Below are 13,451 nucleotides of genomic sequence, written 5' to 3'. Positions count from 1 at the left end.
TATCGCTTTTTATATCGTTTAAGAAACATACTTAATTATATTTGCCAAAAAAATATATTATATATATATAATAACAATTTGTAATGACATGCAGCAATGAATCTTTCACAACAGGACTAGGGATGAATATTATAAAAAGCAAACTGAATTACTTTTAATTACAAGTTGGCTTTGAAAGTGAAAACATGCAGGATAACAAATTTTGGTGCTTCATTATATTTGGAGTCCATCAACTTTGTTTTCGTGAGAGCAAAAAGAATAGTCAGGGTCCCGCACGGCAAAAACCACAACTTCCATACCAGAGTCTATAACAACATGTCTAATAATAGGGCCCATGTATACCGGCTTCCCTGTTGTCCTCATTTGAGGGTCATGTAGAGTCTTTTCCTGTGGTCTGTTTACTTGGGCAGAGTTTCTGAGAACCTTCTGGTGACCATGTTTATGTCGCAGGGCCGTTTGAAGTGAGCCTGGCCTTAGAGGCTTCCCCACATTCAGAAGTAGAGAGATGAATGTTTTCCAGAGTGTTGTGAGGACAGTGAAGAGAGTTCTGTTTAGCAACAGAGAGCGGCACACCGGTTAAATCAGTTCATAACAAACAACAGGGTAAAAGTAAGTAGAAGTGACTCACCTTGCTATAACCCTGCAGGTATTGTCAGTGTCACACCAAACACCTTAGCTCATGCCAGAAATAGCGCCCAAGCCAGACAACAGGCAAACACTTGCAGACATGCAAAGCACGGAGCAGGGAGGGGCAACAGCAAAAGCGCAGACGGGATGAGCTTAGTATGTAGACAATTGCTGAAGTGTTTAACCTTCACAATCTGCCATAGATTGTGCAAGTCCGAACATAAGGAATGTTTTTAGGGCAACTGAAGGTGTGGGAGCACATTTCTTAAATGACAGCTATATTGCAGTCTGCTGTTTGACTTGAAGTTCTGCCTTTGTCATTTCACAGCTTTAATTCCAGTCCTGGAGCTTTCCAGATGGGTTTTTGTCCCATAGTTGGGCTGTCATTGTGCGTGTTTGCGTGACGATTACCAAATCATTCCATTAAAATGTTAAAACTGTCAATCACAATATGTTTGAGATTCATGTCCCTCCATTGACAGTCTTTGCAACTTACCACGTCAATACTTTAAAAAGTTCATAAAGAGATCATAAAACTAATGCATGTGTTTTAGTCCAAATTTTCTTTAGAGATTCAATTGTTTTATATGATTAACAGATTCACAGTCTTTTATCCACATATAAACGTTAATCAGTGCTCACATTAGTTATGGCTATTTAGTCTTTAGTTACGCCTAAATTATCCAATAGCCTACATGGAGTAAGACTAAAGGGAAATATTGATGGGGAAAAATGAGAGGGAAGAAAATTATATTTCAGTGCTTTTGCATGCACTTGCAAAACATTGCATTCCTTCAGAACCCTGGCATTCACTCCCTCAATAAAATGATGTGATGATACAATAACAACTGTATTTAAATGCTTTCATGGGCAGGTTTCTCTAGGGAACGCAGAGAATAGAGAACCCAAAGGTTTTGCAAGCAGATGCAAAGTTTCTTGGCAAATGCAAGTTTTGTGAGTGAGTGCAAAAAAATGTAATTATCATTTAATTTAATTCCATCACTGTGTACCTTTGTGTCCCTGTAACTAAGTGTCATCAGAAGAAAAGGAAAGCTGTCTCAGAGAAGGAGCAGGTTATTTAATTTTGATTAATGATTACAGGGACTCTTTTTATGAAGAATACCTTGCATGGATGAATCATTTACAAAAACAATAGAAACATAACATCAAGGATTTAAATGTGGTCAAGTATTACTTAATGTTGAGTATGCACTTTGAGAAAAAAAAAAGAGTTAACGAATAAAACATTACTGTACAGTATGTGTTAATACCTTTAAAAAGAACTGGAAAGAGAACAAATCTAGATGCAGTTGCTGTTTTAAAACGGCCTTCTGCATTGGTCTGGGTGTGGCGGTTGACTGTTATGTAAAACCATGTCTGTGTGCCTGCATATCTGAAAATAATAAAGAAAGTGGTATTTTAAATATGAATAAAGGCCATGCAGAGATATCCTATTCTGTAAACATGGAAAGCTTTGATAGTATAGTGACATATGAGCAAGACGTCCGTCTCTGCTTCTGATCTTTAGCATTGTGCCATGTATTGGAGCTAATGACTCCTATCAAGTCATATTCTTTTAAATAAAATGAAATAATCATGGAGAGTGACTTGGAGAGCTAGGGAAAGTAAAACTGTGCAAATACACTGAACTTGCTGAACTTTCTATTTGCATTAAAAACAGGCTTTCTGTTAACTGCCTTGTTTTTACAGTGACTAAGAACTGCAAACAATGTCTCAAAAGTCATTCTTGACAGCACTGATCCATTTTAATCTCAGTATTTTGAGTTTGCAGAGTAGAGACAATCTGTTGCATGCAGATACAGTCTTTCAACATGCACTATTGGCACATTATGGAGCAAATGAAAGTTGTGCCACTTTTGCACACTAACAATCTGGGTGTTATTCAATAACTATCTGTAATCAAATTAAGTCAAGCACACTATCTGAATTTTATAGTCTACTGAATTGCCTGCATCTCATTGATATACAGTCACAATAAAGTACAGCAGATTGCATTAGTCTGCTACGTGAAAGATTGCAGACTGCACCGTATAAAATGCATTCAGCACTAATTGGTAGGAGTATGTGCAAAATTACCTACTTTGCATAATTAATTCCCACCGAAGATCATCTGAGGTCAATAGGTGACCTCATCGAAGTTCAGAAGCCTCGTAACATGCTTTTGCATAGCAGGGTATGGCCACCACCTCCCCTGACTGCTCTGAACATCGCGTGTTTCTGCAAAAGTGGCTGCAAGCCAGCATATCACCATTTTTTCGACAACTTTCTCAAGTCTGACTAGGCTTCTAGATTGTTTTGGAGATATGCTGACAGCTAATTGGCTCAAACGCTGCCTACGTGTAAAAAGCCTGCACATCAGAGAAAAACATATCTGCACCGTTTACTTGACCTACGTATTTCTGTCCGGTCGGTTGATTTTGATCAGAGCCTTTACGTCACCACCTCTGCTACCTGCACATGTATCATCTTTCAGTTCATACCTTTAAACGATTTAATCCTTTTGTGCGGAGAAGATTAAGAATGCACAAAGCCTCAAGATAACACGTTTTCATTCTGCAGAGGTAATTGCTTGAATGCACATACATAACCGTAAGTGCGTGCACAAACACCAATACTCAGGAGCAGGCGGCGGTTATGTCTCAAGGTGAACAAAGTTACCCTGTTTCTGGGAAATTCCTTTCTTAGCTAAGATCCATTCATGATGAAGACAGAGGAATGAGTTTGGGCCAGTGCAGTGGGTTTGAGGCAGCCCAGGTGCAGTAAATCTTTCCTGCCTGGCTGCCAGCTTGATCCAGCCAGATGGATCTCAGACTGAGAGAGGGAGGATTTTGGGTGGATTTCTCGTCTATTTGTGTATATCTTCAAATGTGCTGTGATGACAAAGTGTGTGCAAGATAACATTATTTCTTGACCTTTGCTCCTGTTCCTTAGTTATTTAGACATCAGTGTTTGCCTAAAGGTTTAAGGATCAATTGTGTCAAAGGCATTTTGTCTGTGTTGTCTTTGGAAACCATCCCATGACAGCATCATATGATTTAGAGGACAACTTCTTTCAGTGCATATACTACGCTGCAAGAAGGTAAATAAAGAATGATTGTTCTCAGATGATTTATGGTGCCCTTTTATTATACAGATTAACACAATTATGTTTGAAATTGATTTACTTTTGTTTTCAAGCTTCATTGGTTGCAGAAAATACAAACAAGCACTTCCCTAGCCAACAGACACTGAAGCGTACCTGATAAAATAAATTAGTACCGCTCCACACACGCACATTTTGTTTGCAGTTGAGATGCGATGCACTAATGAATGGATTTAGCAGGAGGCCCTTTGCCAGGCTCTGCACATTGTGTTGATGCCAGCTGATCTACGTTCAAGCGGATGTAATGACATCAGACGCCTTATGCTCCACCCCCCTCCTGGCATGTCCACTTATCTTCTGGAGCCAGAACACTGGAGCTTCGCTTGTATTGCTGCCACTTTGCAGGCAGGGAAGTCTCTGTCTCCATGGCTCACGTCAGACCACCATCAGACACTTCCTACAGCTCTCGCCTCCTCAAGAGCTTTACTAACAAATGATGCTTAGTTTAGTGAGATTATGACTAAGATGAAGATGATGACCATTCAAACGTTTGGGGTCTTCAATGTTTTTAAAAGTCACTTACACTCATCAAGGTTGTATCTATTCTAGGAAAAATACAGTAAAAACAGTAATATTGTGAAATATTATAAATAAATGGTGTTTTTTTTTTTTTTGAAGATTGAGAAACAGCCTTTACTTGAAATAGAAATCTTTTGTAACATTATGTGTCTTTAATGTCATTGTTGTTTAATTTATTGCATCCTTTTTGAAGTAAAATAAAAATCAATTTAATATAAAATTTATTTAATTATATACGATTGTAAAACGTACACAAAATGTGTTTTTCTGTGGGTGTAACTTTAGAATATCACATGAAACTGAAAACCTAAAACAAGTTTGTAGTGTATACAGTACAATTACAATGATGACGCCAATGCTGACTTCAGTATTAGTAATTATTTTGTAAAACATTAATAGGAAAAGGGTGACTGTACATTTAGAGTGATGATGTCATTGCTGACTTTAATTCTAGTAATTATTTTGAATACGCGGAAAACCACTGACGTTGGAAAAACATTGACAGAACACATACAGAAGACTTATATTTATTTTTTTTATTTATTTATTTTACTGCTGTAGAAGAACTGTTGCATTGACAATGGGTTGCATAAGCTTTCTGGGGCACACAAGGCCCACTTTCTGAGCAAAGGTGCTCTTTCTCATTGTTGAGCCCGTGGGAGGTCATGGCTCAGCAAGAGACATTGATTAGTATGACCCGTGAGCAGCCGTGCAAGAGTAAAGCGCTCTGACGGCTCTCTGCGCAAAACAATGCATTATTAATTAAGAGTGTGTGTAGCAGTACAGCCACATCTGGTGCGTTCTCTTTTCATGTATGCACAGCAGGGGCCACTTGAACACGTGGATCATTGGTACATTCCATACAGAGCTGAAGACCGATCCATTCACAGTTTCAATGTATCATATTGGTGCAGAAGTGCAGAATTTTTTGGGAATTTCATTTGGTGACTTTAACTTTAATACCAGTTTTCTGTCATCAACACTCGCATTTAGAGAAAGACTGACATAAAATAACCTTTCTCGCCCCCAAATTCATGTGTGACTCCTGCATTTCTAACTTCAACATGCACTTCCCAGTCAGACTGGTGCAATTGGTTATGCAATTTGAAAATGGAGACATGGAACAGAGTTTTTCATTTTCATAACATTTTGCTAGCGCAGTAATAAGACTGCAACGTGCATTCAAGAGACATACAATTATATTTCGTTACATAATATTTAACTGCTCCAGTCAACAAATAAATATGAAATTATGTAGCTAAAAACACTACAGTTCAAACTTAGCATATTAAAATGATTTCTGAAGGATCATGTGACACTGAAAACTGGATTATTGATGTTGAAAGATCGCTTTATCTATACCAATATTTTAGTAATAGACTGGATGACCCAGCATTGATGTTTCTTGTGAATCAATACTAGATAAATAAATGCAAGCCCATAAAACAGGGAGAGGGCAGTAGATTCTCTTGAGTGGGTGAAGACAGATGAGTGCACAGAACTGCTGAGCTGACACAGAACTCAAGCGTGTGTAAATATCCAGCAGGAATAGAGGCATTAAATGTCCGCAACAGCCTCAAGTGGCTGACTCAATGCATTACAGACTCAGGCTTTCTGTCATGAAAAAATTAGATCTTTAGTATAGACTGTGCAGAATTTCCATGAAGCCCAATGGAAACAGAGTAACCACAGAGATGTTATTGAAAGCCATAGGCACTGTAGTCCACAGTGAGTCTTGTCTAGAAAGATAACAAAGCAACAATGAGGGTCAGACATGTGACACACCTGGGCCGTAAAGGTACAAAACCTGCTAATACTTGCTGTATGATTACAGGTGGTTTTATAACTGCTCAAATGTGGTCTTATGTAAGCAGCTCATCCATGCACAATGATAATAGAGCCACTGACATTCTGACCATCATAATTGCTCAGTCAGCCAATGCACGAAACCTTCAATGTGTTTTTTTTTTTTATTTTCGTTGCTTTCAAAAGTCCTACAAATGTTCTGTAACTTTCTGGCGTACATTCCTGTCTTATTGACTGTTCAGGGCAGGACCTAGCAATCGCAGTATTAACAGGTCAAGTCAAGAGTTCCTGTGAAAATACAATACATGGGAAGCCATCCTGACAAGGGAAAAACAAGCAAAACAATTCCTACTTGCACATCATGTTCAAAAGGAATAAACGCCTTATTTGCCCACAGGCTGACCTGAATTATTTCTGTAAGAATTACTTGACTCAGGCAATTAGACATGTATATATCCATCGAATTAAAGTAATGGATGCCTAATCTCGTTTTACATAACACATTGCATGCACATCTCCTGTCCCAACATGTTTTATGCAGGCAAACAAACACCCAGCCATACACTGCACATACAGCATAACTGCTTTGTTGCAGTCATGCATGAGTCTTTTCAGACACACAAAACAAAGCCGTCTGCTGAGAAATGAGCACGCTACATACATAAAAGTTAAAACGTGTCTTTTTTATTCCAACAAAAGGGAACTTAAAAAAAAAAAAAAAACACATACCATAACTGGAGATGGAAAATTCCAAATGGAAATTTAACATCATCTGTAAAGAATATTCTAGGAAATTCCAGATTGCACCAGTGAGACTTCATTTGTATAGCATTGTCATTTTGTTGACTTTAATAATTTATCATCCTCTGAATATTCTGCTCTCAGTCTTGTCGCAATGAGAGTCACTAATCAATCTTGCCATGTGCAAAACAGATATTCTGGGTATTTGTCTAAAGAGAACAGTCAGGCAGAGAACGAAGGGGAAAAAAGACACAATATCATTGTATGTCCACCTCCCTCCCATCCAGCTGAGAGATTGGGACATTTTTACTCCATCCACACTGCTGGAGTCGCAAAGTTGCATTTCAGGCTGCGTTTTTAGTTAAGTGACTTTCTCAGAGCAAGGACCATGAGTCTGCCACCTTTCTACTCACCTAGCCTATTTAAGAGAAGGGACAGGCGGTAAGTGTAAGAATGGAGTCGTGTAAGTGTATCATTACTACTGACAGCTGACGGATTAATTGTGAAGGTGTGAACGTGAGTGAGGAAAGTAAGTCTTGTTTAACCACCCAAACAGGCAAAAACGGCATGTCTTGCTCTACAAGGTGCAAAAATCGTTACGTTTCAGTCAGCGAAGTGCGTGACTGCGTTTGTCATCTGCTGTGGATCATGGTAAAAAGTAATTACAGATGGGTTATGCACATCTTGCATAACTTGTTTTGGCAGGATACAAAGTCAAGAGTTTACACTGTAGATGGTTTTATTTACATATTTGACTCATAAGTATGGTGAAGGTTTCTCTCTAGCCGTCCTTTAGTAAACTAGATTTAATTTTTTGACTTAATAAGCAGCAACTATTCACGGAATGCAAACTTGACGGACTGAAAATGTGTCATTCCACACATTCCTTAGATGTAATTTTTGGTGTGTCCCTGCGTATGGAAAATCTAACCAAGTTTACCAAGTATGGTTAGGTGTGCTTTGTGGGTTTTTCGTAAATTAAGTTTAACTTGTTGCATTAGGGGTTCAAGTATAAATAATTAGCGCTTCTGACTGGTCTTAAAGTTTCCAAACTGTGTAGTAGCAGTGTAAAGGATTTGTTTATTGGAGCGAGTCTGGGACATCTCCACCTTGGACCATGGTGACAGACGGGGACATACTGTACCATGGCACATCTGTGTTTACTGTGATGTGCAGGGTTTTTTTTAGGAGAGGAGGCTGAATGAAGCATCTGTTTACTCATCTCGCTGCATCACAACAATACGTTATTCCATTATTATTAATGCATTATTTTTCCAATCCCAAATGAGTTTTAAGTACCTCGTAGTTCCACTGGAATGTAATGTATGCCGTTTTTTCTTTGCTGAAAAGGCTGGTTGCCCTCGTTTTGTCATGTCAAGCCACTAAAATTAATACTATTACCTTACACTAAATCTGCAGAACATGAATGTTCTGTTGACACTTAATTATTTGAAGACCCTTAGCAAGATACATATTTCCCCCCTTCATCTAAGGTACGATTATCATTTCATACAGTACAAACTGTACAAGTGCTTGCCAATTACAGAGACTACAGCTCACCAGGAGTTCAGCATCTGTCAAACAGGAAGACGTTAACTTCCTTCTGGGGTGTCCCTGTGAAATCTAATCTGGCAGCATTACCAACTCTGCATGAAATGGAAAGTGAAAGCACTATGGTCACTAATTTGTGCTTTTCTGTGAAATCTCATTAGGTGAATCAACTTTGAGTCGTCACCTTTTCAAAGGGCTTCACTGGGATCTAGAAGAATTCTTACTCCACTCAGTAAAGATGATAGATTGAAAGAGTTGATAATGTACATAGGATGTAATTTCGTGATGATGCATTTTCATAACATTGCAGAAACTTTGTGTAACGTTTCTAGCACATGCCATCCTTATAGGTATATACGAATGCATTTAAAGAAAATTGAGTAAAAGAAAGATGGATAGAGAAATTTGAGATTCTAGTTGTGCTTTTCATCATAATAATTATGAATTTATATAATGTCATTACTTTAAGTAGTAATCTATGTATTTTAATTCCACCTTAATACATAACATACATAACATACGCAAGCATACAGTTTGTCAGACTTTTTAAATGTAATAAATAATTTGTAGTGAGGTAGAAGTGCATTATTTTTTTCTTTCACCCATTCAAAAATATTTGTTTTGTTCAAAAGGTGAAATTGAGTGATTTAATACGTAGTTCTGTATGCTGTGGATGTCTATTATCAATTGGACAGAAGTTTCGGGTTTTTTTTAAATTGTATTTACATTTTGAGTCTACAGCAGGTATTAGAATAATTTTTATTTTATTGTTTATGTTTTATAGTGTGGTTTCTCTGTCTTAAAACATTGTTATATCACTGGAACACTGGTAAAACTGAATTATTGTTTTTGGTTTGAGCTTTAATGTTAAAAACTAAACTAATGGACAGTTTAACACTTAGTTTGTTTACATTCTGAGCTAGCAAAATGTACACACACCAGCTTATTGACTAATATCCAAGTGTTGAAGCATCAGGGACTAGATCCCAGCCTTCAGGTTGAGCACATCGGTCATACACAGTTTGCCCAGTAGAGGCACTAAAGGCTACAGTTAAACTGTGGAAGAAGTACTGTGAGAAAATTCTATTAACTCATTCCCCAACCAGTTCCCAAACTGTCTTGTGTACTGTACCTACAAAACTTTAATCTTATGAAGACCTTGAGGTATAGATTTTATAGAATTGTAGCTACTCTAACTGATTATTGATTTTCACCATGTAACAAATTACTGAGGGTTATAGGAACATGTTGTTCCTTAGTGACAATGTAACCTGTGCAAAACAAATGCATTCTTTTGCATTATCTGTTTTCACGAGGCTTACCATAACTTGGCGAAACGTATCACTAATCAAAACGTGATGCAACAAGTAACGGCCACTTGTTAATGTGTTTCGAGGGTTTAACCCGCGGCTGTTGCATGCTGTGTGTTCTTTGAGCGAGTTCAGTGAGAGGGCAGAAAGAAAATCTATGCCACAAGCCTCATTTGAATAATACATGCGCGCGTCATGTGACGCCACCGCTGACTATAAAAGCCCCGCTGCGGCAGAAATAGTATCACTAGCCGACAGTGTTTCTCTGAAACCGCTTCTAGTTCTCTCACAGCGCCCGGTTCTCTTCGCAACGAAGCAAAACAACCAGGATTGTAAACTCGTATCCAAACAAGTCGCAAACGTGGCGAGAAGTATTATTCAGACGGGTCTTGTCCTCAACATGAGCACGGAGATGTTCAAAACGCCAATGGAGGTTGCAGTCTATCAGCTGCACAATTTCTCCATCTCCTTCTTCTCGTCCTTACTAGGAGGAGATGTAGTATCAGTCAAATTAGACAACAGGTATGTCGATTATAGGATTTATTTTTGTACAGTCGATAGGAATTACAACTCGGTTCACCGCGCTTCGACTAAAAGAGCTTGTTTACTACTGCAGTGCCCGGGCTGTGTTCTAATTCCTTGTCTCTTTGTCTTTTGCAGTGCCTCTGGCGCAAGCGTTGTGGCAATTGACAACAAGATCGAGCAAGCAATGGTAAGTTGTCTTAACATCACGATCAGATCCCTATTAGAATGAGTTTACGACTGTAGAAGTGCAGTGGAAAGTATCTAGTTTCTGTGTAGGTTGTAACCAGAGCTGTGGCACGCTCTAAAGCTGCTGCATTTACCTTCATTGCCTGGGCTTTGTTAGCCCACCTGCAGTAAAAGTCAAAGGTCAACATACAACAATACATGCACCCTTTTGTTTAAAACATTTCTTTGTTTTACCCCGTTTCACCCCTATAGTGACATCTGCAACCAAATTTTTACCAAAAGGTCTTAATGTATTGTTAATTGAAATGGGTATTAAATATTACTAGATATGTTTTACAATTAAAATCAATACAAATAATTTTTAAACCGTCACTAATGCATTAAGTGCTCTCTTACACTATATAATCATGGTCACAATAGATTTAAACATTGGTTAATCAAGAACCACATTTGAATAACTTGACTGTAGATTAGGATGTTGGAAGATGTAACTAAAATAAAGGGAAACTTTCTATTTTTTTATCATGATTTTCTTTTTAGTAAAATTATTTTTAATTTTTCTAGTAACCTCTGTAACCATTTAGTACCAATTAGTACTACCAACTATTTTCTTTATTGATATTTAACTGTAAATTTAAAGTGCAGATCCTAAACTACCATATCTTGTACAAATCATCTCAATGTTTACTGTAAGATTTCACACCTACCATATATAAATCATGCTCAATAGATATCTTAAAAAGTTGGTAATCCAGAGCCTAGACACGAATGGTGAGATCAGGACCCCTTAAAAATAGCATGGAGTTTATTTCATTGGACTATTCAAGGAATGAAATTTGGTTTTGTTTTTCGCCTCATTCTACTCCATTCATTCATTTCAATGTAAACGGATCAGATGCATTGTACTTCAGTCAGATGTTTTGGTGTGACCATGAAAACTCAACTCTCATTTTTTCCTGTTCTCATAGGATCTTGTGAAGAATCACCTAATGTATGCAGTCAGGGAGGAAGTTGAGATCTTGAAAGAGCAGATTAAGGAACTGGCAGAAAAGAACAACCAGTTGGAGCGTGAGAACAGCCTGCTGAAGAACCTGGCGAGCCCAGAGCAGCTGGAGAAGTTTCAGTCACGTCTGCCCTCAGACTCCAGCCTCCCCCTGGAGCCTCTGGAGCTGGGGTCCCCCGAGGACGGCGAGCACCAGTACAACAGCACGGGATCTGCTGTATAAGTGGCTCTGCCAAGGGGCGGGCAGAGCCACAGCTCTCACCTGAAATGGACCTCCAAATATGCAACTTCAAGATGAAGCTGGCTGTACAGATGAAAACCTGACCTGAAATGAAAGCATTGCGACAAGTGGCCTAGTTCAGTAATATCTGACAATCTCTTCGGACTAACACTGAAAAGAGAGAGTGATGTAGACGTCTGAGGTTACTGTACAACGGGACTGAAGTGCCCCTTGCTATGAAGGTGGCCCAGCCTTGCTTTCCCTTGGTCCCTCTCATGAAGAGAAGGAGAGTGGTTTGCCTGATGGTGCTGGCCAAGAGCTCATCTTTGGCCTATCCAAGTCAAGCCAAGGAAATGTATACGTCCCTGCGAGAGAGCCCCACCTGACGCACGATATACGGGACTCACTTCATGCCCTCCATGTCATTGATCCCTAGTGCTGTGGACAGCTCTTAGCTCCCATGGTTAAGGACGTTCGAGAAGGACCTGTATGCTGCGCTGCTCCTCTCGTCCACAGCAGTGACTCCTGCAATTTGATTTGTATAGCATCGCTTGTGTCTCTGCAGATGGGGCCTGCTTCTTATGGGGATTATTGCTTGTATGTGTTTTGAAACGGAACAAAAACAAGTTGTTTATATGGGCTATGTGTAAAGTGTTTTTTTTTTTTCTTATTGTGGGAATTAATCTGTATACATTTGCATAGTTCTGTAAATTAGTGACTGATGTAAAGAGAAATGTTCTGAAAGAGAGGCTGCAAATGTTCTGCTGACCTGTCGAACATCTGTTCTGTTGACCTATGCCAACCAACTAACAGGCACGACGGTGTCTGAAGAGGGCCACATGTTTTCGAATGAACTACCAAAGACTTCCCTAATACTCACAAGCCAACAGGACCATGTGGAACTTTTCACAGGGAGAAGATTTTTGACCGCAGTCTTTTTGAAACATGGGTATTGTTGCTTCATTGTGTCCATGGCATTTTTTTTTTGTAACAATTTATGGATGCAAAATGCACATTGCAATAAACCTTATGTTTACACTAAATCTTGTGCTCCGAGCTTTTGTCTTTCTTCTTGTAGGACAATGACATTTCTCCAGTTCTAGATTGAAGTGGTAGTTCACATGAATACATTTGACCTCTAACATGTTCTTAATTTCTTAAAAATTCCAGCTTTAAATGTTAATTCTACGATTGGCACAGTCTTGACTGGCCTTAATATAAGTCTGAGATCAAGTGTTTGATACCAAGAGTAAAGTTCATGCATTTAAATATAGTAAAAATAAGGTAAAGTTAGTCAGGCAAAATAGGCCCAGATGATGAGGACAGGACCTCCTTATAAATGGCATGCAGTAGCTATTGAAGGAGTAAAATACAAGTGCTTGATAAGCTGGGCAACATGGATTTAATGCCCTTCTCAGCCTCATTCTACTGAATTCACACATTATGCATGCATGCATTTTTATATTATAAACTTAAGTAGAACACAATTAACATTTAGCCAAGCAAAATAGGCCCCAATGGCGAGAACAGTTTATTTATACAGTTCTGAGCCTCATTCCACTGAATTCATGCATTTATAGTGCAAACACATGAGTTTGCTCTGGTAGTTCACTTGAATGCTCATGACGTCTGTAACATTTTAGATAAATTGCTATCAGATTATTAATATCCATAAAAATTCCAACTTCGATGTAAAATTGGCACAATCTTCATTTGCCTTAATATAGGTTTGAGATAAAGTGTTTGATACCATGACAGGAGTAAAGTCCATGAAGATAAGGCCTTCACAATGCAATTATT

General features: G+C 38.5%; 1 protein-coding gene across 2 annotated transcripts in view; it reads left to right on the top strand.

Annotated features, from left to right (window-relative positions):
- Positions 1–12,694, top strand: part of tsc22d3 (TSC22 domain family, member 3) — a 28,535-nt gene extending 15,841 nt beyond the window's left edge. Inside the window, exons 1-3 of one of the 2 annotated variants that reach the window (XM_052574024.1) lie at positions 1,669–10,239; positions 10,378–10,429; positions 11,397–12,694. In XM_052574024.1, coding sequence (XP_052429984.1) covers positions 9,902–10,239; positions 10,378–10,429; positions 11,397–11,654 — 648 coding nt within the window. In that variant the 5' untranslated portion in view covers positions 1,669–9,901 and the 3' untranslated portion in view covers positions 11,655–12,694. Of the gene's footprint in view, positions 1–1,668; positions 10,240–10,377; positions 10,430–11,396 lie in introns of those variants that run through there. The other variant, XM_052574023.1, reaches the window with a different exon arrangement.
- Positions 12,695–13,451: the final 757 nt, after the last annotated feature.

This window comes from Carassius gibelio, chromosome B14 (assembly GCF_023724105.1).
Source record: "Carassius gibelio isolate Cgi1373 ecotype wild population from Czech Republic chromosome B14, carGib1.2-hapl.c, whole genome shotgun sequence".
Classification (NCBI taxonomy): Eukaryota; Metazoa; Chordata; class Actinopteri; order Cypriniformes; family Cyprinidae; genus Carassius; species Carassius gibelio.
This window is presented reverse-complemented; position numbering and strand designations above follow the sequence as displayed.